The following is a 22,556-nucleotide window of genomic DNA, read 5'->3' on the forward strand; positions in this document are numbered from 1 at the left end:
TTTTGTTGAAACTTTAGCCATTGCTACTTGCTTGTAGACGCGTGTGTCGGCTAGACCATCCGTTCTACTCGATTCAGAACCCCACCTTTATGATTTTAGATTGGTTCTTATCTCCATATTTGCAATTGAGTTGCTTGTTCTACTTGTTCTTGCTTGTTCTTCGATTGCTTGCAGGACGAGTGCCCTAGTGGCCGGGTGTTGCGCTCCATAAGATCGCAGCAGCCATTGGAGGTGGTGTATCGGTTGCTAAGGCGCAGCAACCTTGGAAGGCTGTAGTCGGGCCGTGAACGTCGTCTCCATCCACCAATCGAGTTATCTATCCCCTCTCACCGAAAGGTTGGGAACAAACCCTAATGAGTTCACATCAGTATGGGCGCCCTGAAGCTAGGGCGTGGGCGCGTGGTTCTCATAGTCATAACTGGGCATGCCATGTCTCGCGTAATAATAAACAATTTGACTTAAAAAACAAATGGATTGGATTGGGTGAAATCAACTCTTAAGAGATCCGAACCAGATTGAACTCAAAGCGACACATGCATAGTACGGTATGAAACATTCTGTTATTCATCTTATATCTGCTTATCACTTTTTTCCTGCTATGCAGTATTATCTCTGAGTTTCCAACATGCTTCCAGATGTAGTATTTAGTGAAACCGGAAGGCATACGACGATATGCGAACCGTTAACGGACGTGTCTGCTTGATCACAAGTCCACAGCATGCAACAGTACACAGCTAGCTGCAGTTGCATGGCGCTGCCTTACTCCTAGCCTGGCGCTCCTTGGCCGCGGCGAAGACCCTGGCCCCCCACTGCGCGAAGTAGGCCTCGTCGTGCCCGATCTGCCGGTTCTTGTAGCAGCTGAGGATGTCCGGGGAGCGTGGGCACGGCTCGCCGTTGGGGTCCCACCAGGAGCCCTCGTGCCGCATCCCCGCCCGGTCCGCCATCCACCGGTACACGAACTGGCCTCCCCCCGCCCGCTGCCTCCACCCCAGGGGGTAGAACTCCATGACGCTGCTGTTCCTGTCCATGAACAGCATGTTGGCCATCTGCGCCCCGTGCGCCGAGATCAGCACGTCCGTCGCGCTCAGCAACCGCACCTGCCAAGAAAGGAGGGAGAAAAAACAATTGTATTCAGATCGTGCATGCGCCCAAGGTCTTGCACGGGACTTCGAGTCAGACCTGGTCACAGAACGTCGCGTTGTCCGAGTGCGCGGCGGCGACCGTGCACCCGGCCACCCGCGCGCACACCTTCTGGAACACGCGCGTGACGGCCGCCTCGTCCTTGAACGCCCGCCCGCCCGAGCGGAAGAGAAGCGTGACGCGCAGGGCCGACGGCGGGCCTCCGGCGTCCGACGTGTCCACGCCGCAGTAGGCCCTGGCCTTGCACCGCATGAAGTCGAACGCCCCGAGCAGCCGCTCCCTGCTCAGGCCTTCCAGGTTCCGCCTGAACACCACCGCCTCCTCGAAGCACACGGGGCCGGGCCCGCCGAACGTCTCGACGGTCATGTTCGCGCCCGTGGCCGCCTCGGCCAGCGCGGTCAGCCACCCGCTCATCCCCGCCCGCACCTCGCCGTGGTGGAACAGCGCCCACCTCGCCGGCCGCGCCCCGCACCCGCTCCTCGCGTGCCACGACGCGAACGGGACCAGCGCCGTGAGCCCGTGCCACAGGTTGCTGTGGTCGTAGGCGGTCTCGGACACGAACGCCAGCCCCGGCCGGAGCGCCGCGCCGCGCGGGAGCGCGTCGCGCCACGCGAGCGCGTAGGCGTTCTTGGTGCCGTCGTGGCGGGAGGGCGCCGCCAGGCACAGGAGCCGGCCGCGCGACGCCGCGGAAGGGAAGACCAGGTTCTTGGCCTCGCCGTCCGGCTCGGAGACGTCGGCGAGGGTGCTGATGAACCAGGTCTCCGAGCGCTCGCGGGTGTCCTTGAGCGGCAGGAAGGTGGCCGACGCGCGGAGGCGGTCGACGAGGTCGTCGATAGCTGCAGGCTGGCTCACGATTCGGGAGATCGAAGCGAACAGGCCGGTGGCCGTTTGGAACTGGAGGTAGAGGACGGCGGCGAGCAGGAGAGGAGGGAGGAGGAAGACCGCGCGCTTGAAATGGCGGCTTAGGTTGTTAGCGGTCGCCTTCTTCTTCATGGCGGGCTGCTTCATGATGCATGGGCGGCGAGAGACAAGCTGAGCAATGGCGGCGCTCGTGCATGCATGGGTGATTATGTAGTGCTGTGAAGTGGACAACAGTCGTTGACCTACCGGTTGCTATCGTGCAGTAGCAGTGCGTGGTAACGACAAGCTTTGCAACTCTGGCACAGGATGTTTTATTCCGGCGCCTCCGATAGATCCAGCCGCAAGAAATGGAAACAAGTTGGCCATGATATCTGTGCAGTCATCGTATTAAACTGTACAAAATGCGCGTAGGGAGAATCTGGATAGTACTGCGGAACTTGGCGTTAAAGAGTCTCCGTGTGTTTAGCCGAGTCGTGGTGATGTTTAGCAGTTGTAGGGTCTGATCATCAGCTAATTGGTAGGTAGTTAATTATATCTATAGTGGATCCAAATAGAACCAACTAATAGGTAGATCTCTTCTAACTTGCTAAATAATAATTATCTAATTAACTGGTTCAACCTCAGGTGTGTCGTTTTTTTATGTTTTGCTGTGTGTTATCTAATCTTATTTTATTTTTAATATAATCAGCAGCTTTTCTGCTTAGATTCGTTTTGAAAACAAAATGAAACTTGAGTTGGATTTTCTGAAATTCTGTAGTAAGAGTGTAAGACGCCCTTTGCTATCCATAGCCTAGCGTGCGTAGAATCTTAGCAAAGCCACATGATTATGCTCGGACATGTAGGAGGTACTGTTGTGACTAGCGTAACATGCCAATCTCAAACGAAGTTGATGGCTAATCTTCCGTTCACAAAGTCCACTATCTAACTTTGCATGTCTTACACAACGTTTATACATGGTATAATGGAGGGAACAGTTTTCCTTCAAGGACACATGTTTGACCCAGCTAGACAAAGTTGAAACACTGCCAATCTTTTATTTTGCGTTGGTAGCATGTAGTAGATTTTACTCATATTTGCTTTTGCATGCTGTAAGCTAAAGATTTGAGATGCTAATCCAGTCTTTATGGACTTGAGCTCAACTCTGTCATAAGACCTACTACCTCGGTCCCTGGTACCGTGAAAAAACGGGGGAGTTTTAATATTAACCTATTTAGTGCGGTCGGATATATCCGGTTGGGGCTTGTATAGTCGCTTTGCTCTTTCTTTTAATGCAAAACGTGTTCGTTTAAAAAAAAAGGAAAATATGCTCAGGTACATACGCGGGAAAAAATTAATTTATTGAAGGATATCCTCAAGAGCCCGGTTTGCGGAGTCAGGAGAAGGGGTCTTGGATCAGACGGACTCGTGAAAACCAATGGTTTAGATGAAAAATATGTCGATGTTTTACCATTAAGCCTATCGAGAGATATCCCGAGATAGTAGATTTGTAGGCAGCATATCGCTGAGATCAGAAAATTGATGAACATAAAATTTAGACAAGATTGTACCACGAGTAGCATAATATCTACAGTGGTTTGTATTGCCTAAAGAATTAGATGGACAAGGTTACAGATATCTGGACTACTAAAATTTTTGTTTAAAACCGTCTGCCTCTATCAATCTTGATCATTTGCACATCAGCACATGCTTATGCACACATTTTACTCATACGTTTTCTTAATATTAGCATGAATTTTGGATGATTAATATTAACTTTATCCAGGAAAGAGGTCATTATCCACTATGGTTGTGTTTTTGCCGTAAACATGCCCAAATTGAATCAGATAGTGCAAGGATCAATGTAAGTCTCCAACATGGGAAAAGTTAAGGCCCAAAAGAGCACAAATGGGCTTGAACTGATTAGCTCATTGGCCTGAGCTAATCGGCATGGCCCATTATCAGCCCTGGGTGTCCAAATTCGATGAATCTTGATAGTTGATCCGATGATACTTGGACGAAGCATGCCAGGTTGATGCAAATGTATCCCATAATCAAGTCGAGACCAAGTGAAGAATGGAAGGTGTACTTTGATCTCATCTCTCTAAGCCAATGGTGAAGATTTCAACATGAAAGACCCTCATGCAACTGACACTGTTGTTCCAGAGCTAGGAATCACAAAGATACATGATCTCAATGGTAATCTTGTGATGAACATGTTATTTGCAAGATTCTCTTGTCCTATTCGTCTGCCGCTATCCGCTTCCCATGCCTTTCCACAGCAAGCAACGCAACTAACTGCACCTGCATACTGTCGCTTCCCGCGATCGCCCTCCCGCCGGATCCCCGACGGCATTGCCTCTCTTGCGCTCCCTGGCCGCGGCGAAGACTCTGGCCGCCCACTCCGCGAAGTAGGTCTCGTTGTGCCCGATCTGCCGGTCCTTCCAGCAGTCCAGGATGTCGGGGTTGTCGGGGCACGGCTCGCCGACGGGTTCCCACCACGAGCCCTCGTGCCGCATCCCCGTCCAGTCCACCATCCACCGGAACACGTACTGGCCTCCCCCCGCCCTCTGCTTCCAACCCAGGGGGTAGAATTCCATGACGCTGCTGTTCCTGTCCATGAAGAGCGTGTTGGTCATCTGCGCCCCGTGCGCCGAGATCAGTACGTCTGTCGAGCTCAGCAACCTCACCTGCCAACACAGCATATAGAGAAAGGAAGAAGAAGACATTGGATTCAAGATCAGCTTGCAAATGCAAACCATTCGTACGTCGCTTGTGCACGGGATCGGGGCAAGACCTGGTCGCAGAACGTCAGGTTGTTCGCGTGCGCCGCGGCGACGTCGCACCCGGCCACGCGCCTGCACTCCTTCTGGAACACGCGCGTCACGGCCGCCTCGTCCTTGAACGCCCGCGCGCCCGTGCGGAACAGGAGCGTGACGCGCAGGCCGGAATCGTCGCCGCCGCCCCCGGGTTTCGACGACGCGTTCACGCCGCAGTAGGCCCTGGCCCTGCACCGCATGAAGTCCGCCGCTCGGAGCATCCGCTCCTTGTTCGTGCCCGCCACGTTCGCCCGGAACACCACCGCCTCCTCGAAGCACGCCGGGCCGGGCGCGTCGAACGTCTCGATGGCGACCGCGGCGCCCGTCGCCGCCTCGGACAGCGCCGCCAGCCACCCGCTCATCTCCGTCCTCACCTCGCCGTGGTGGAACAGCGACCACCGCACCGGGCGCCCTGCACCTGCTCCTCGCGTGCCACGACGCGAACGGGACGAGCGACGTGAGCCCGTGCCAGATGTTGGTGTGGTCGCAGGCCGTCTCGGACACGAACGCGAGCCCCGGCAGGAGCGCCGCGCCGCGGGGCAGAGCGTCGCGCCACGCGAGCGCGTAGGCATTCCTGGCGCCGTCGTGTCGGGAGGGGGCCGCCAGGCAGAGCAGCCGGCCGGCCGACGCCGGCGAAGGGAAGACCAGGTTCCTCGCCTCGCCCTCCGGCTCGGCGGTGGCGTTGAGGGTGCTGAGGAACCACGTCTGCGCGCCTTGGCGCGTGTCCTTGAGCGGGAGGAAGGTGGCCGACGCGCGGAGGCGGTCGACGACGTGGTCGTCGACTGCGCCGGCGCCGGCGGCAGGCTGGCTGGCGCACCGGCAGACGGGGGAGAATATGCTGAGCTGTGTTTGAAAGAGGAGGTAGAAGGCGACGGTGAGCAGGAGAGGAGGGAGGAGGCAGAGCGCGGACTTGACAATGACATGGTTCGTGTTTGTGGCGATCTTCGCCATGGCTGGCCGTGTCAGTGTTTGGGCGAGAGAGTTTGTCTTGATTGCTAGAATGTTTGCGGTGCACAAGCGCTATGACCAACTGTGCCTCCAGCCGCAAAAGATGGGAACAACGTTGACCGCATACATCATACATGTGCACTCGTCAGTCGTGGTATAGAATGCAGAGGGCACGTCAACATTGTGTATTGGGAGTCTGAATAACGAATTCAGCGTTGGCGCATCTGAAATAACGAGCCCGGGCTATCCGTGTAGCATGTGGAGATTTGCAGTAGAAACGATGCAAAGCTGCTCTGTATTTGTGATTGGGCAAGTAGATCCTAGCGGAGCAACCACTGTATTACTTTTCTAAAGATACCATCGACTACGGCATCAAGAACATTATTCAACCTTCTAAAAAAGGGTCGCACGCTATTCAAACTCAGACAAATTCTCACCGTATACCCTTTCCGTCTACAGTATAGTTCATTGCAAACCTGAAACCATGCACATCTGTCTGCATATACGTTTAAGAAAAAAAAAAGCAAAGTTTGCTCAAGGACAACTGGCCTTTTAGTAGGTGCTTCACTGCATGGAGGATCAAGGCAACGGTTCAGTATTTAGAAAAATGCTAATTTCCAAATAATCACCAAAGTCCATGAACTATGTTTGCTTCTCCATGTCCATGTGGATAGCTGCAGAAATTAGCACAATGCATTCATCCGTTGTTGCATTTTTTTTGAAACGACCATTCATCTGGTTTGGCACACATAGTATTATTGAGCATCAAATTAAGAGAATTTTAGTTGATGATAACCGGAGTACCTCTCTACACATGAGAGCTGCGTACCATCGAGTGAGGAAAACATGGAATGGTTTATAATGGCCACGGAGGGAGTACAAATCACAAACTACATTCACACATATTGGAACCACTTACCAACATCACTCGAAATAATCCTCACTAGTCACTACGACATAAAAGCTACAGGGACCATGCTATGTACAAAATCTACAGCAACCACTAATGCCGGGAAGACCACTTTAGAAGCAAATTGAGTTCTTTGTGGTGGATCTTGATATCTGTCAATTTTAAGATTTGTTGTTTAGTCTTTCATATGTGCTCATATGGTAGGTGAACGTATGCATATTTATATGGGTGAATGTCAGGGGTGGATTGGAGCTACATGTAGTCGTTATTGTCAGCTGACAACGATGATATTTCCGTAAGCAAGTGGAGGCCGGAAGAGCTCACTTTCATTCTTTATTCTTTGATCTACTTTTCTTTGTAGCAAATGCAAAATGTCAGTGACTAATTATTTTGATAACTCATGATAGTGGTTCTTGCATATTCAGATATTCCAAATGATAATATTATTGTTCGCTTTTCGCAAGATGGATGGCCATAGTGGTAGCGAAGAATCAAAATAGTAAAGGATAATTACTATTGACAACTTAACAATCTCACGATATGTCATCATTTACTTTTTATCGTGTTATCCATAAAATTATAGTATCAAAAGTATGGGTTAAGTACATTGCGGTGACATTGACGATAAAATTTTCTATGTATGTGCTTGTTATGGGCGTTCGGCAAAAGAAAAATCACTGAAGAAAAGACCTTCACCACGACTCCATGTCTTGTCAGACGCCTGCTCGCTTCGACACAAAGCCGTCGAGAAAGCGAATGCCAAAAAAATCAAGAAAAGCGAAAGACACACCGTACCCAGTTGATTGAGAAGGAATCGGAACAGCCCGGTACCGCATCGCAGGTCCTGGTATCTTCTTCCAGCTTGGGCTTGGCGACCAGTGAATGGCAGCTCAAGGTGCGTAGCCCCGCACCAGGTCCAGGTTGTCAGTTTTGATTTCCCTAGGCCATCGGATCCTAACAGGCCCGATGGGCCTCCTCACCTATGCGCCCTGATCGGGGGCGCTCCAGCTCGTTCCTAGCTGGTGGGCCCCCGTCGCACTGCGCTATAAAGGACAGGTGGGGGCTAGCGGCACGCCATACGAGATTCACCGGCCGCCGCCACCCCACCAACAGTAAAACTCTAGCCGATCTAAGTTGAGCGCAGCAACGGCGGGAAGCACCGCCGCCGGCCATCGCCCTCATCTCCGACTCGACTCCGAGCCCGTGGACGCAACCCGGACCTCGGCCACCGTGAGCCCGTACGCCTTCGCCTCGGCCACCGCGAGCTCCTGCGCTGCATCACCATGGCGGGCACGACATCATCTGCCGCGACGCAAGGGCACGAAGGTATACCCCGTGCCCCTCCCCCCCTCTCTCTCTCTTTCTCTCTATTGCTCGGTATATGTTAGTAGTACACGACATCTTCTAATCTAATCGCGCAGTAGCCGATCCAAAGATTTAACATTGGTATCTGTCGGTACATACAGATAGGGGTACCTCCCGCTAGGGTGTCCAGGCCTTAGGTTTCTCATAATCCATGCTCCCCCTCGCCTCTGGGCCACGTGGCATACGGCCTCTGGGCCTGACAGCTGGGACCGCGGTCTCCGGACCCTCCCCCGAGCTCCATGAGGCCCGGGGTCTCTGCACACCCAGGTGGGCGGGAGAGCTCTCGGGTAGCCCTTGCGGACCCAGCCTCCCCTGGGAGGTCCGGGGCCGCCACGTGTGATGACCGGACCATCACAGGCCAGCCCACTCCGACCGGCCTCGGGGGCCCCGGGCACCCCCCTTCCCCCGGGAAGGGGTCCGGTGCCGCCATGTGTTGCCCAGCGGGAGGAGCGGGGCTGGCCCCGCCGCGTGCCTGCGGCCCGAGGCCCCTTGCGGGTCACCTCCCCACCTACCAGCATTTAATGCGGTAGCTGAGTCGGGCGCGCCAAAGTCAAAAGGTGCGGCCTGCCACTGACACACGGGGCAGGTAAGCTGACACCACGGTAAGCCCGTCTGATCTGAAGGCGGCGCGTCGTATCACCGTGCACAGTGCGCGGGCTGTGTGCTGTCCCGTCACGGCGCTGCGCGCGTGATGATGGCCTGTAATAGGCGAGCCACGGCGTGCGCTGTAACAGTGCATGCGCGACGGGTCAGCGCTGCTTCACCGCCTGACGGGAGGTTCCATCCCAACAGTGACAGCACGGCTTCACTGTTGGACAACGCTGCCACCGGACACTGTGCAAGACAAGGTTGTACACGGCCATATCCTGGCTGTGGATACGCACATCAACTTCTCGATCGAGAGGACCACGGAGAGGAGCTCGAGGAGAAGACCTCCTTATCTCTCGTAGAACGGCCCCTGTTGGCCGGGCCCACCTGTCGGGGTCCCGCACAGTGTAAGCACTCCCCTTGAACTATAAAAGGGAGAGTGTACTCGTTAGAGGAAGTTCCAGGTTGCACACACACAAGCTTATGCTGCTTTCCATTCAGGCTCACGCAGCCAATACAACACCAAAGTGGACGTAGGGTATTACGCTCCGGCGGCCCGAACCACTCTAAAACCCTTGCGTCGTTCCTGTGTTCATCCGCATACCGATCGAGCGTTCCTTAATCCCCTCCAAACCCATCCTTAACTAGGATTAGGCGGGTGCTTTCCGCCACCCGGCTGGAGAATTCCTCCGACATTTGGCGCGCCAGGTAGGGGTTTAGGTTTGGTTTGCGCTCGGTCGACCTTTGCGACCTCAATGGCGCAGGAAAATGGTCACCATGACCTCCTGATCGGTGAAGAAGTGGCGTCAATGGCGCCACACGCCTCGCGCCATCCCGCCTCCAGAGTGGCCCCGCGTGCTGCTCCACCGTGTGCAGCGGAGCGGGCCTCTGAGGCCCAATCGGTGCTCCCACCGAGCGGGCCCCTCATGGCAGCCAGGGAGTTGCTCCGCAACCCCCCTGGCGAGGCAGCGTCGCCAGACACGCACAGACAATGGCGTGACGACGTCGACCGTCTCCTCAACCTGGCACAGGCTTCCCCAGGCTCTGCGGGGGGGTCTGTTTCCAGGCAGCGCCGTCGCCAGGGCGGTGCATCCGGTTCCGTGCACTCACCATCCGTGAGGAGTGCACGGACCGAAGACCTCCGGGCGGAGCTCAACCGCAGGCATGCGGGAGAGGACGCCAGGGTCTCCATCGAGCGGGCGCGCAACCGACGACTCAATATTGAGGGTCGGAACCTTGCGCCCGAGCTCGATGCGGCTGCGGCCAGGTCGCAGGGACTCCCCCAGGCGCCGGTGTCGGGTGTGGGCTGCGCAGCGCTCGCAGACCATCTCCGCGCAGTCGCCTGGCTGTCCAAGTTTCGGCCTCACCTGCCGGAAAAATATGACGGGTCCTCCAACCCGTCAGAGTTCCTGCAGGTCTACATCACCGCTATCACGGCGGCCGAAGGTAACGAAGCCGTCATGGCAAGTTACTTTCATGTAGCCTTGACCGGGCCAGCCCGGACCTGGCTCATGAATCTTACCCCAAGAACCATCCAGTCCTGGGGTGAGCTCTGTGCACAGTTCACTGCGAACTTCGCCAGCGCGTACCAGCAGCATGGCGTGGAAGCCCACCTCCACGCCGTGAGGCAGCAACCCGGGGAAACCCTCCGGGCCTTCATCTCCCGCTTCACCAAGGTACGTGGAACTATCCCACGTATCTCCGATGCGTCTATCATCACGGCCTTCCGACAGGGGGTCCGAGACGAGAAGATGCTAGAGAAGCTGGCGACCCACCAAGTGGAAACCGTCACCACCCTGTTCGCTCTGGCGGACAAATGCGCCCGGGCTGCAGAAGGCCGTGCATGGCACTCTGCAACCCAGGCAGGTCCCGCTCCGACGAGCGGACCCAGCGTCGTTGCCCCTGGCAGCGGCAAGAAGAAGAACAAGAAGGTCCGTGGCTTCGACAAGTCACGGATTGGGGGCCCGGCCGTTGCAGCTGCGACGACCGGGGGCCAGAACTCCCGTGGCAAGCGCCCGCGACAGCAGCGCACCGACCCCGGGTCGTGTCCTGTTCATCCGGGGGCTCGCCACAGCGCCACCGAGTGCCGCGAGATCCAGAAGCTCGCGGAGCGCCTCAGCAAGAGGCGAGATCAAGCCTCCAAGGAGGGCTCCTCCCCACCGCGCCGGTCCGGTAAGGAGAAAGCCTCCGATGCCGACGCAACTGCGACGGAGAGAGAGTTGGGGTATCAAGCCCCCAACAAAGACCTCAAGGGACTTTTCCAGCAGTCCGATTCTGAGTCCGGCGGCAGTTCGGAGCTCGTCTCCTGGCGGGACGTCAAGGCCCTTCGCCGGGAGGTCCTCTCGGTGAAGCCAGGGGTGCCGAGGGCGGCGCCCCATCAGCGGTGGAAAGACACCACCGTCTCCTTCGGGCCATCCGATTGCCCAGAGAACATGGCGGGCGCGGGAGTGCTGCCGCTCATCACGGCACCCACCATCGCCAATGTTCGCCTTCACCATGTGCTGATCGACGGAGGTGCCGGCCTCAGCGTCATCAGCTATGCAGCGTTCAAGCACCTGCAGATCCCGGAGTCCAAATTGGCTCCATCACGCCCATTCTCAGGAGTGGGCCCGGATCCAGTATACCCGGTAGGGACCATCACCCTACCGGTTACATTCGGGACAGAGGACAACTTCCGTACCGAGAACGTGCAGTTCGAGGTTGCGGAAGTTAACCTCCCCTTCAACGCCATCATCGGCAGACCGGCTCTGTACCGGTTCATGGCCGTTGCCCACTACGGGTACCTGGTCCTGAAGATGCCTTCTCCGGTAGGCGTCCTCACCGCCCAGAGCGATCGTGCCGCTGCTGTTGTGGCGGTCGAAAAGCTCCATGCGCTGGCCACCGGGCTTGCCCCTGTGACTGGCGCCCAGGGGTCCGACCCCTCAACCTCGCGTGCCAAGGTTCCGGCCAAGGCACCGAGGGTCTGTCCATCTGACATGCACAACGTTCCTGTGAAGACCATCCAGGTCGGAGCGGAGACCTCCCAGACCACCCGCATCGGTGGCAACCTGGGAGAGAAATAGGAAAGCGCGCTCATCGCCTTCCTCCGGGCAAATGTTGATGTGTTCGCCTGGGAGCCATCATAAATGCCCGGGATCCCCAGGGAGGTGATTGAGTATCATCTGAAGATCCACCCCGACACCAGGCCGGTCCGGCAGAAGCCACGCAAGCAGTCCATTAAGCGGCAAAACTTCATCCGTGAAGAGGTCCGTAAGCTGCTGCAGGCTGGCTTCATCGAGGAGGTCTACCATCCCGTATGGTTGGCCAACCCGGTGGTGGTCCCAAAGGCCAACGGGAAGCTTCGGATGTGCATCGACTACACCAATCTTAATAAGGCATGTCCAAAAGACCCTTATCCACTCCCGCATATAGATCAGATTGTAGACTCCACCTCCTGGTGTGACTTGCTGTCCTTCATAAATGCCTATTCTGGTTTTCATCAAATCAAAATGGCTAGAGATGATAGGAAGCATACAGCTTTTGTAACAGTGGATGGGCTTTATTGTTATATAGTGATGCCTTATGGATTGCTCAATGCTCTACCCACCTTTGCTCGTGCAATGAATATCACTCTAGGTGATTTGGTTAGAGATATTGTAGAGGTGTATGTCGATGACATCGTTGTCAAGACTAGAGAGTCGTGTTCTCTATTAGAAAATTTAGCTCGAGTCTTTGACAAGTTACGGGCGACCTCCACCAAGCTTAATCCCGAGAAGTGCGTCTTCGGCGTATCAGCGGGGAAGCTCCTTGGATTCCTGGTCTCCCACCGGGGGATCGAAGCCAACCCGGATAAGGTCCGGGCAATCGAGGCAATGAGACCCCCTGCGCGACTCAAGGATGTACAAAGGTTGACGGGGTCCCTGGCAGCTCTCAGCCGCTTCATTTCGAGGCTGGCGGAGAGGGCTCTTCCCTTCTTCAAGTTGATGAGGGGGTCCGGCCCATTCACATGGACCGAAGAGGCAGAGTGTGCCTTCCAAGAGATAAAGCAGTACCTTACCTCCTTGCCGGTCCTGGTCGCACCGGACCCAGGTGAGACGCTGTTTCTTTATCTTGCAGCAACGACCAAAGTGATCAGCATGGTGCTGGTCACCGAGAGGTCCGAACCTCTCTCGCAGGGGGCCCCCGCGGACTCCCCTGCAAGAGAAGGAGGTCCGGCCTCCACCACTCCGGAAACCGGCCCTACTTCGGAGGGTCCGGCCGGGTCCCAACCCGGACAAGCGCTAAACAGCCTGAGGGCCGACGGGAACCCAGCTGATGCCGAAGGGTCTAATCCACCTGGCAGAGTCAGGACCATCCAAAAGCCGGTCTACTATGTCAGTGAGGTCCTTCACGAGGCAAAGGCCAGGTATCCTGAGACGCATTAGCTTCTTTATGCCATACTCGTTGCGTCCAGGAAACTCCGTCATTATTTTCAGGCCCACAAGATTGTGGTGGTAACCTCCTACCCTTTGAGGGCCATCCTCCACAACTCCAACGCCACAGGCAATGTCGCCAAGTGGGCAGCTGAGCTCGCAGGATTCCAACTCGGCTTCCAGCCGCGCCACGCCGTCAAGAGTCAGGTCCTAGCTGACTTCGTGGCGGAATGGACACCAGCGCCAAGCGCCTCCGGGGGTCCGGACCATGGGACGGACCCCCCACGTCCGGAAGCCAGCGCCCCGGTGTTCACCGGACCCCACTGGACCCTCTTCTTTGACGGGTCCGCCCGCAGCAAGAGGGCCGGGGCTGGCGTGGTCCTCATCGACCCACGAGGCGAGCAATTGAAGTACATGGTGCACCTCGATTTTGAGGCCACCAACAACATGGCGGAGTATGAGGCCTTAATCTTTGGGCTCACGGCGGCTCTGTCCCTGGGGGTCCGGGAGCTCCTGGTCAAAGGAGACTCCCAACTCATCATCAGACAAGTCCGGGGGGAGTGTTGCTGCAACAACCCCCAGCTCGCAGCCTACCTCATCCATGTGAAGAGGCTGGAGAAGGACTTCGATGTGCTGGAACTGCAACACGTTCCACGCGAAGGCAATTCAGCAGCTGATGCCCTCTCCGCGAGCGCATCGACTCAGGCACCCGTGCCTGAGGGCGTCTTCCAGAGGCGTCTGCTGAAGCCTTCCGCCCAGCCTGCCGATCTGGGCGAGGGGGGTCGGACTAGCACCTCGAAGCTAGCGGTCCCGGCGGTGCTCCATCCGTGGTGCCCGCCAAGGGCCGTGTGCTCCCTTGAGGGTCCCGAAGACCTCAGGGAGCCACGCCCAGTTTCTCAGGAAGGTCCCGATGCATGGATCTCTAAGGTCCGGGACTATCTGAAGGATAACTACCTTCCTGAAGATCAATTATCTGCTGAGCGCATTGTCCGGATGGCTAAGCGATACACGGTGGTAGAAGGGGATCTCTATCGCCGTGGCGCCAACGGCGTCCTCATGCGGTGCATCACCCAGGAAGAGGGCCGTGACTTGCTCGCGGAGATTCATGGAGGCGAGTGCGGAAGTCACTCTTCATCCCGCACGCTGGTTGGTAAAGCCTTTCGGCATGGTTTTTACTGGCCGACAGCGCTCCAGGATGCAGCTGACTTGGTAAGATCCTGCAAAGCATGTCAGTTCCACGCAAAGCAGATACACACTCCAGCTCTGGCACTGCAGATGATTCCTCCCTCTTGGCCCTTTGCGGTATGGGGTTGGATATCTTGGGACCTTTCCCTAGGGCCGTCGGCGGGAACCGGTACCTTTATGTCGCCATTGACAAGTTCACCAAGTGGCCAGAGGCAACCCCGGTGGTCAACATTATCAAGGCGTCGGCAACTGCTTTCCTCAGGTCAATTGTGTGCCGGTTCGGGGTCCCGAACCGAGTCATCACCGACAACGGGACCCAGTTCACGAGCCAGTACTTCCAGGAGTACTGTGAGGATATGGGCATCCAGCTCTGTTTCGCCTCAGTGGCACATCCCAGGAGCAATGGCCAAGTTGAGCGGGCCAATGCCGAAATCCTCAGAGGGCTCAAGATCCGAACGTACTGTGACCTTGAGAAACATGGCGCAAGGTGGATTGAAGAGCTTCCGTGTGTGTTATGGGGGAATCGGACCACACCCAGCCGCGCAACAGGGGAAACCCCTTTCTTCCTGGTCTACGGGGCCGAAGCGTGCCTTCCCCCGGAGATCACCATGGGCTCTCTGCGAGTCCGGTCTTTTGATGAGGAAATGCAGGAACAGGAGCGTCGCCAAGACGTGGACCTCGTCGACGAGCGCAGATGGCGAGCAGCGGTCCGAAATGCGCGGTACAACCAAGCGCTCCGGCGCTACCACCAACGGTTCGTGCGAAGTAGGGAGCTCCGGGTCGGGGACCTAGTCCTAAGGCGAATCCTGAACCGGGAAGGCATGCATAAGCTCTCCCCCAGCTGGGAGGGGCCCTTCAAGGTGACAAAGGTGTGCCGACCCGGATCTGTTCGCCTGGCTGCGGAGGATGGAATGCAACTACCCAATCCATGGAACATTGAGCACCTCCGTAAGTTTTATCCCTAGGACCTGGTTGAGGGGAAATTTTTCCTTTGTAATTAGTAGCATTGCCGTGCGGATCAGGGCGGTAGAGGTCCGCCCTCATAAACCCGGCCCCTGGCGTACAATGCACAAACTCTTCCGTACCAATTCATTAAGGGAAAATTTGTTCTCAAATGCGTCCTTGAAGTCTATGTGACCCTATATTTTTTCGCTTCTTATTACGCTAACCCCCCGCGTGTTCTTCACGTCTGTGCTGTGCCTAAAGCCTCCTCTAAGTTGCTACGCAACGTCTCTGCCTCGGACCTCTGTTTCACAGGAAAAAAGGAACCGGACCCCTGTGAACGGCTTCAGGGAGACGCGCTCGCCCTTTGCTGGGGTCCAGGGTTGTGTAGCCGCTTAGCCTGGTTCCGTACCCTAAGCCTACACGCCCTGCCCTCCTAGGGTGAGCGCCGTCGTACCTCGAACCATGTACCAAGGGACCGGGACCCCTTTTAATCCTCGAATGTAGGTCCTAGTGCTCTGGCTTGCTACGCAACTTAGGCGGCCTTCGTTGGCCAGACTGAGAACCCGTGGGGACGTCTACTAAACGTCGATCCTAAGTCGTGTGCAGGATCTCGGTTTTATGGCAGCTAGTCCCATCCTATCGCGACTACCTCCCAGGGGGCCACGGGACCTCGGTGTGCCCAAAAGCACTTTGGCACTTTGCAGATCGACAACCAGGAAAACAGCTAAGTTTTTCGCAAAAAAGTAGACATATGGAATACTTAAACGCATTACTGAAAATGTGCACAACAATATAAAGTTATCTTATAATAACAGAAGTTATATTACAAAAGAGATAACTAAAAAGATACTGGCACTACTGCCCTGGTGGTCCGGAGGCGCTCCCACCTTCTGCAGGTTCAGGACGGCGCCGGAGGCGTGATGCAACCATTCCCGCTGCCTCCAGGACTCCTTCCCGCGCGGCGGCCGCCGTTGCCCGGACGGGTCCGACTAAAACTGGACTTAGCTGGATGGAGGGGTCATGGCTCCGGAAGCTGGTGAGGATGTATTCAGCCACTTCCCGAGCAACTATCCGCCCCTCCGTCTCCAGGAGGTCCTGCATCCCCGCCTCCGCGTCCTGAAGCCGCCTGGCGGTGGTGTCCAGCAGTTGGAGTGCGGCACCAAACGGAGAAGGGGCCTTCGGCACTCCGATGGGGTTGGCTCCGAGCTCCTCTAGTAGAGGGTTCACCGCGTTGACCCATCTTGTCAACCGGCCGGTGCCGGCTCGCTGCTCTGCCAAGAGTCCCTCCACCTTGGCCTCCCTCTCCTGGAGCGCGGTCTTGCGTTCCTGGAGCCTCCGGTTCCCGGCTGCCAGCTCCTCCTCCACGGCCTCTTCCCGCTTCAGGAGCTCCTGCAGCCGGGCCACCTCCTCTGCTTCTCGGGCGGCCAGCTCTTCTTCTTTCTTTGCTGCCGCCACCGCCTGATCTGCGAGGGCGGCCTGTTGCGCCTCGGCCGTGGCAAACGCCTCCCTCGCTGCGTCTGCCAGCTCCCGGGCGGCCCGCTCCCTACTCGCCGCCGCCTCCTTCAGCCTCTCCACGGCAATCAGCCCCTGGAGAGCCTCTGCTTCCCGCCGTGTGGCCGCCAACTCCCGCTGGAGCGCTGCTGCCTCTCGGTCGCGCGCCTGCTCCAGCTCCTCCCGCAGGAGCTCGCGCCCCACCACGAGTTTGGCGCGCTCCTCGGCGTAGCAGGCGGAGACGGTGTTGATGCGGTCCCCCAGGCGGACCTCCCAGTCGGAGAGCCGCTGGCGCTCCGCCTCCAGCTTCTCCCACTCCCGGCGCATGCCAGCCTCTAGCTCCTGTTGAGCTTGCTGGCATTTGGCTATGAGCCGGGGGAGCGGGACCTCCGCTGTGCTCGAGAGGAGGCGCCTTCCCAGCACCACCTCCGGTTCCACCTCCTCTGCCGGTGGGGCAGCGCTTCTGGCAACTTCGGCGACCTCCGGTGCCGCTCTCTCTGCTGGCTCCGGTGCCGCCGCCTCTGCCGCCTCCGCTGCCTCTGGCGCTGCAGCCTCCACCGTGGCAGCGGCCCCCTCTGCTAGCTCAGCAGGAGAGGGCCCGACCTTGACTCCCGGCGCTGTCGCCGGCGCCTCGGTCGTTGCAGCGGATCTGGTGTCCTCCTCCTGGGGGGCGGCTTCGGGTTGTGGCGGTGAGGCGGCCTCTGGCTCCGGGCCCACGGGTCCGGAGGTTTCTGGAGCTGTCTCAGGCGGGGGCCCTGCTGGGGTCGGCGTCGGGCCTCCCGGCGCTGGCTGGGGGCCGGCTCCCCCAGTTGGTACGTCTGGGGATTGCGGCCTGCCGAATCACCGGTATAGTTAAGAACCAGAATCCAAGAGGGATAGTGAAAAAACTCTGGGGAGGATACTTACGCGTAGTCGTACCACTCCCACCTGCACCGTGCCGCTCGGGGGAGTTTCCTCCCTGTCGAGGACCCCCCGGACCCTTGGTGGGGGTCCCCGCCCTTCGAAGCTTCGGGCGGCGGCGACGGGGACTGTGGCCTGATCTCGGACAGTGGTGGTGGTGTCTCTTCCCGCCGTTCTGGCGGTGGAGGCGGAGGAGTCTGTTGTCTCGGGGCAGGCCGGTGTTGCGGTGGAGGAGGTGCAGCCCTGCTCTGCTCCTCCGCTCCCGCGGTCTTCTGGCGCTTGGGCGCCGGCTCCCCGACCAAGGAGCCATCGCCTCGCTGGAGCCTCCGGGATTTGCTCCCTTCGGGTTGGCAGCTCCGGGCCGGTGCTGGCTCCTGGGCCTCACCGCGTCCTTCTGCCGGGGCAGCCCCGGCGTGGTCCTTCTGCCGGTGCTCTGGCACCGGCGCCTTCTCTTTCCCTTTCCCGCTGCGGGCCGGACCTCTGGGTCCCGGCCCCCCGGGACTGTCGCTGGAGCGTTGCTGGTGGCCCGAACTGGCGCCAGGGATCTGGAGCCCGAGGTTGGGGTCGCCCCCCAGTTGCCGGACCGCCAGACCGCCCTCGTCCAGGGTCGGCATCGACGCCAGGACCGATGACCGCAGTGCCTGGTCCTCGCACAGGGCCTTCACCCCGCTCGGGAGGACCAGGGACTCTGGGACGAACGCCTCGCCGGTCATCGCCCGGACCGCCGCCTCCAGCTCCGCCCTGGTGAAGTCGCCGTCGGGCCCGCGCGCGATCCTGCAGCAGTCGTTTAGCCCCGTGTACACGTAGCCCATCCGGGACCGCTGCTGCAGGGGGGCGATTCGCCGCTTCAGGAAGTCGCCCAGCACCATCATGGAAGTCAGGCCGCTCCTAGCCAGCTTCTTGATCCGGCTCAGTACCGGGTCGAGCTCCACCGGTATCGTTGGCCTGGCCTTCCACGTGCCCCGATCGCTCTGGGGACCCCCTGCCGGCAGTTCCAAGCGGTCATGGGGGTCGGTTACCGCGATGACCCAGCCTTCACGCCAGTCCTCCCACTTGGAGCTGGAGAAGGCGGCGATGTAGGCGCCCGCCATCCCGTGCCGGAGCTGGAAGTAATATGCGCCAATCTCGCCGCGCTTCTTCCCAGTCCCAACCAGGGAGTAGAAGTGTTTGAAGATGGTGGTGCAGGAGCGCACCCCCACGAACATCTCCATGAAGTGGGCGAAGACCGCCGCGAGGAGAACGGAGTGGGGGGTGAGATGGTGAAGTTGGAGGCCAAACTCCTCCAGGAGCAGGAGGAAGAAGGAGGAGATCGGAGGAACCAACCCGCAAATAATGTACGAATTGAAGAGGACGAACTCCCCCGCGGCAAGGTCGTGGAGGGGAATCTTGCCGGCCCTGACCTTCCCGGCGTTCGCCGGCGCGGTCCACCCCAGAAGGCGCCGCACCGCGTCCAACTGTTCCTGGCTCTGGAAGCGGCGCGGGAAAGGAAGCGAGGCCATGATGATTTTTGGGGTGGATTGCGGAGGAGCAAGGAAGAAAGAAGAGCCGGGCGCAAGGAAGCCGATCGCGAGAAGAGATGCGGAGACGAAGGGGCGCTACGGTCTCTGTTGTTGGCAAGAGCGAAAAGGTAGCCGTTCCCTTCGGCGCATACCTTTTATGCAAAAGGCTGCTCCCGCCTTAGCATCCTGCGGCGACCGAGGAGAAGTCGAGCGGTCGCCAGCGCCGCCTTCCCCTTCCCTCACACTCTATGACCAGTGGGCTCGGGCCCACCAGTCATTGGCGTGGGTGCTGGAGGATCGTGGGAAGGGCAGAATCCGAAACGCCCGAGCCGCGCGACGGGCTCGAATAAAACAAGAATCTGAACCGTCTGACGCGCACGGTGCGCGCGGAGGACGGGCCCCTCGGGGATCCCGCTACGGGCGAAAGGACATCCATGCCCTTGCCCGGCGGGAACGAGCTGTCCACCCGGCGCGATGCTGGGATTTGGCCCCACCTGCGGGTTCATCCCTCTCCCAAGGTGGGCCCGGGGGCCTCTGTCGGTACATATAGATAGAGGTACCTCCCGCTAGGGTGTCCAGGCCTTAGGCTTCTCATAATCCATGCTCCCCCTCGCCTCTGGGCCACGTGGCATACGGCCTCTGAGCCTGACAGCTGGGACCGCGGTCTCCGGACCCTCCCCCGAGCTCCATGAGGCCCGGGGTCTCTGCACACCCAGGTGGGCGGGAGAGCTCTCGGGTAGCCCCTGCGGACCCGGCCTCCGCTGGGAGGTCCGGGGCCGCCACGTGTGATGACCGGACCATCACAGGCCAGCCCACTCCGACCGGCCTCGGGGGCCCCGGGCACCCCCCTTCCCCCGGGAAGGGGTCCGGTGCCGCCATGTGTTGCCCAGCGGGAGGAGCGGGGCTGGCCCCGCCGCGTGCCTGCGGCCCGAGGCCCCTTGCGGGTCGCCTCCCCACCTACCAGCATTTAATGCGGTAGCTGAGTCGGGCGCGCCAAAGTCAAAAGGTGCGGCCTGCCACTGACACACGGGGCAGGTAAGCTGACACCACAGTAAGCCCGTCTGATCTGAAGGCGGCGCGTCGTATCACCGTGCACAGTGCGCGGGCTGTGTGCTGTCCCGTCACGGCGCTGCGCGCGTGATGATGGCCTGTAATAGGCGAGCCACGACGTGCGCTGTAACAGTGCATGCGCGACGGGTCAGCGCTGCTTCACCGCCTGACGGGAGGTTCCATCCCAACAGTGACAGCACGGCTTCACTGTTGGACAACGCTGCCACCGGACACTGTGCAAGACAAGGCTGTACACGGCCATATCCTGGCTGTGGATACGCACATCAACTTCTCGATCGAGAGGACCACGGAGAGGAGCTCGAGGAGAAGACCTCCTTATCTCTCGTAGAACGGCCCCTGTTGGCCGGGCCCACCTGTCGGGGTCCCGCACAGTGTAAGCACTCCCCTTGAACTATAAAAGGGAGAGTGTACTCGTTAGAGGAAGTTCCAGGTTGCACACACACAAGCTTATGCTGCTTTCCATTCAGGCTCACGCAGCCAATACAACACCAAAGTGGACGTAGGGTATTACGCTCCGGCGCCACGAACCACTCTAAAACCCTTGCGTCGTTCCTGTGTTCATCCGCATACCGATCAAGCGTTCCTTAATCCCCTCCAAACCCATCCTTAACTAGGATTAGGCGGGTGTTTTCCGCCACCCGGCTGGAGAATTCCTCCGACAGTATCGGAGCCTAATCACCTAGTGTTGATTAGATTTTGGAAGATTAAAAAGAAAAGAAACCCAGAAAAGAACCCAGAGAGAATCCCAGAGCAAACCCCACGAAACCCTAACCCTAACCCGAAACCTAGCTACAACAGAAAGAGGCGGCGGTCAAGGGAGGACTGACCTGTTTTTCCCCTTGGGCCTTCCGCCGTCAATGCGCCCGGGACACCGGCGCCTTGACTAGACCCAGCAAGGCCTTGGGCCTCGCGTAGACAGAGGTTGCGCGAGCCACCGTGGCGTCGCTCGCCGCGCCATAGATCCGGGCACCACAGTGAAGCCGCTCGACGGCGGCGCGCTCACCCTACGGTTGCGCGAGCCACCGTGGCGCCGCTCGCTCCGAGCCGCCGGCCGTCGCCTCACTCTCGCTCACGTGGGTGGAAAGAAGGAGACGCCGGGGGGAACGAAGAGATAAATGAGCTAGGGTTTCCACGGGGAGAGCCGGTGCGGGGGTTTTTGTTCCGCCGAGATCCACGCGCAGCCGTCGATCGCGATCGGACGGTCGAAGTCGATCCGCGCGCCACCGGGCCTCTTTTCGCCCATGCGGGACGGCTGTTTCCCGGCCCGGGCCTAGGTTGCTTCGACCCGCAGCCACGAGAGCTCGCGCGGGCGCGCGCAAGGGCTAGCAGGCCGAGCGCTAACGGGCCTCAGCGCAGCACAGAAGCACGCTTGCGCTGCTGCGCGAGGCCGCTGCAACAGGCCACCGCGCGCGTCGGATTGGGCCATTGCGAGGGGAATGGGCCGGCTGGGCTGGTTGCAAAAGAAAGAACTGTGCATCCTTTTTTTCAATTTCCAGAAGTATTTTTCAATAGAATTTGAATGAATTTGATGCATTTCAAATTCAAAATTGACTGAACTTTGATGCACTGCTTATAAAAGATAGAATTAGACATATTTGTGATAGAATTTATGTTTTCCGCTGCAAAGATTAAATAGATCCATTTTTTAATGTATACTTGCCTTGTTATTTAAATTTGAACCAACGGGATAATTTAAATTTCGAGGCACGTGGATAATTTTGTCTTGTAATATTGTTATTTTTTGACCAACGTTAACAATAACAATATTGCAATGGTATTATCTTTAATAGATATTTTTCATGTATTATTTCTATTTTTGCCCAACGGTATTTTAGATTTAATATAAAAAGAGAATGTGCCTTAATTTTTTAATAGATCATTATCCTGTATTAACTCTAACTCTGCCCAACGGTGTTTTAGATTTAATACCAAAGTTATTGCATGTTTTAAATTTCGACCAACGTCGTATTTTTTACATATGCAATAATTTATTAGACTTTATTTTAATATTTTCACAACTCATGAATATTTTTCAGGAGGATTATCAATGATGATTTCCATCAATGATATTCCTATATTAAAGGGAGACAATTACAATGAATGGTACAGAAAGCTGGACCTCTATTTCATCATGGGTGAATTGGATTGGGGCCTAGCTACACCGACTCCCACAGAGCCTGTGCCTCCTGTGAGACAGGACACAGACACAGATGATTATTGGAAGCAAACAGAGCTTTCTTATAAGAAAGCAAGAGCAGATTATGAGAGGCTTTATGCAAAATGGTTCCCAGCCAACAAGAAATGCTTGGCAGTGGTAAACAACACGATTGAACCTGCAATTATGGGCTCAATCACAGATTGTGGCACTATCATAGAGTATCTTGAGAAATTAAAGAACCAGTACACTGGTTCTTCAAAGACATGCAACCCAGTTAATTAAACAACTGGTTTCAGAGAGATACAATAG

At 57.5% G+C, this 22,556-nt stretch overlaps 1 protein-coding gene and 1 pseudogene across 1 annotated transcript; both read right to left on the reverse strand.

Annotated features, from left to right (window-relative positions):
• Nucleotides 1–541: 541 nt before the first annotated feature.
• Nucleotides 542–2,161, reverse strand: LOC112882983. Its single transcript, XM_025948182.1, has 2 exons — nucleotides 1,180–2,161; nucleotides 542–1,097 (listed from the first exon to the last, which is right to left on the reverse strand). Exons 1-2 carry the CDS (start codon nucleotides 2,146–2,148, stop codon nucleotides 735–737), a joined length of 1,332 nt encoding a protein of 443 aa, XP_025803967.1. The 5' UTR covers nucleotides 2,149–2,161; the 3' UTR covers nucleotides 542–734.
• A 1,927-nt stretch (nucleotides 2,162–4,088) lies between these two features.
• Nucleotides 4,089–5,747, reverse strand: LOC112881115 (annotated as a pseudogene).
• Nucleotides 5,748–22,556: the final 16,809 nt, after the last annotated feature.

This window comes from Panicum hallii, chromosome 2 (genome assembly GCF_002211085.1).
Source record: "Panicum hallii strain FIL2 chromosome 2, PHallii_v3.1, whole genome shotgun sequence".
NCBI lineage: Eukaryota > Viridiplantae > Streptophyta > Magnoliopsida > Poales > Poaceae > Panicum > Panicum hallii.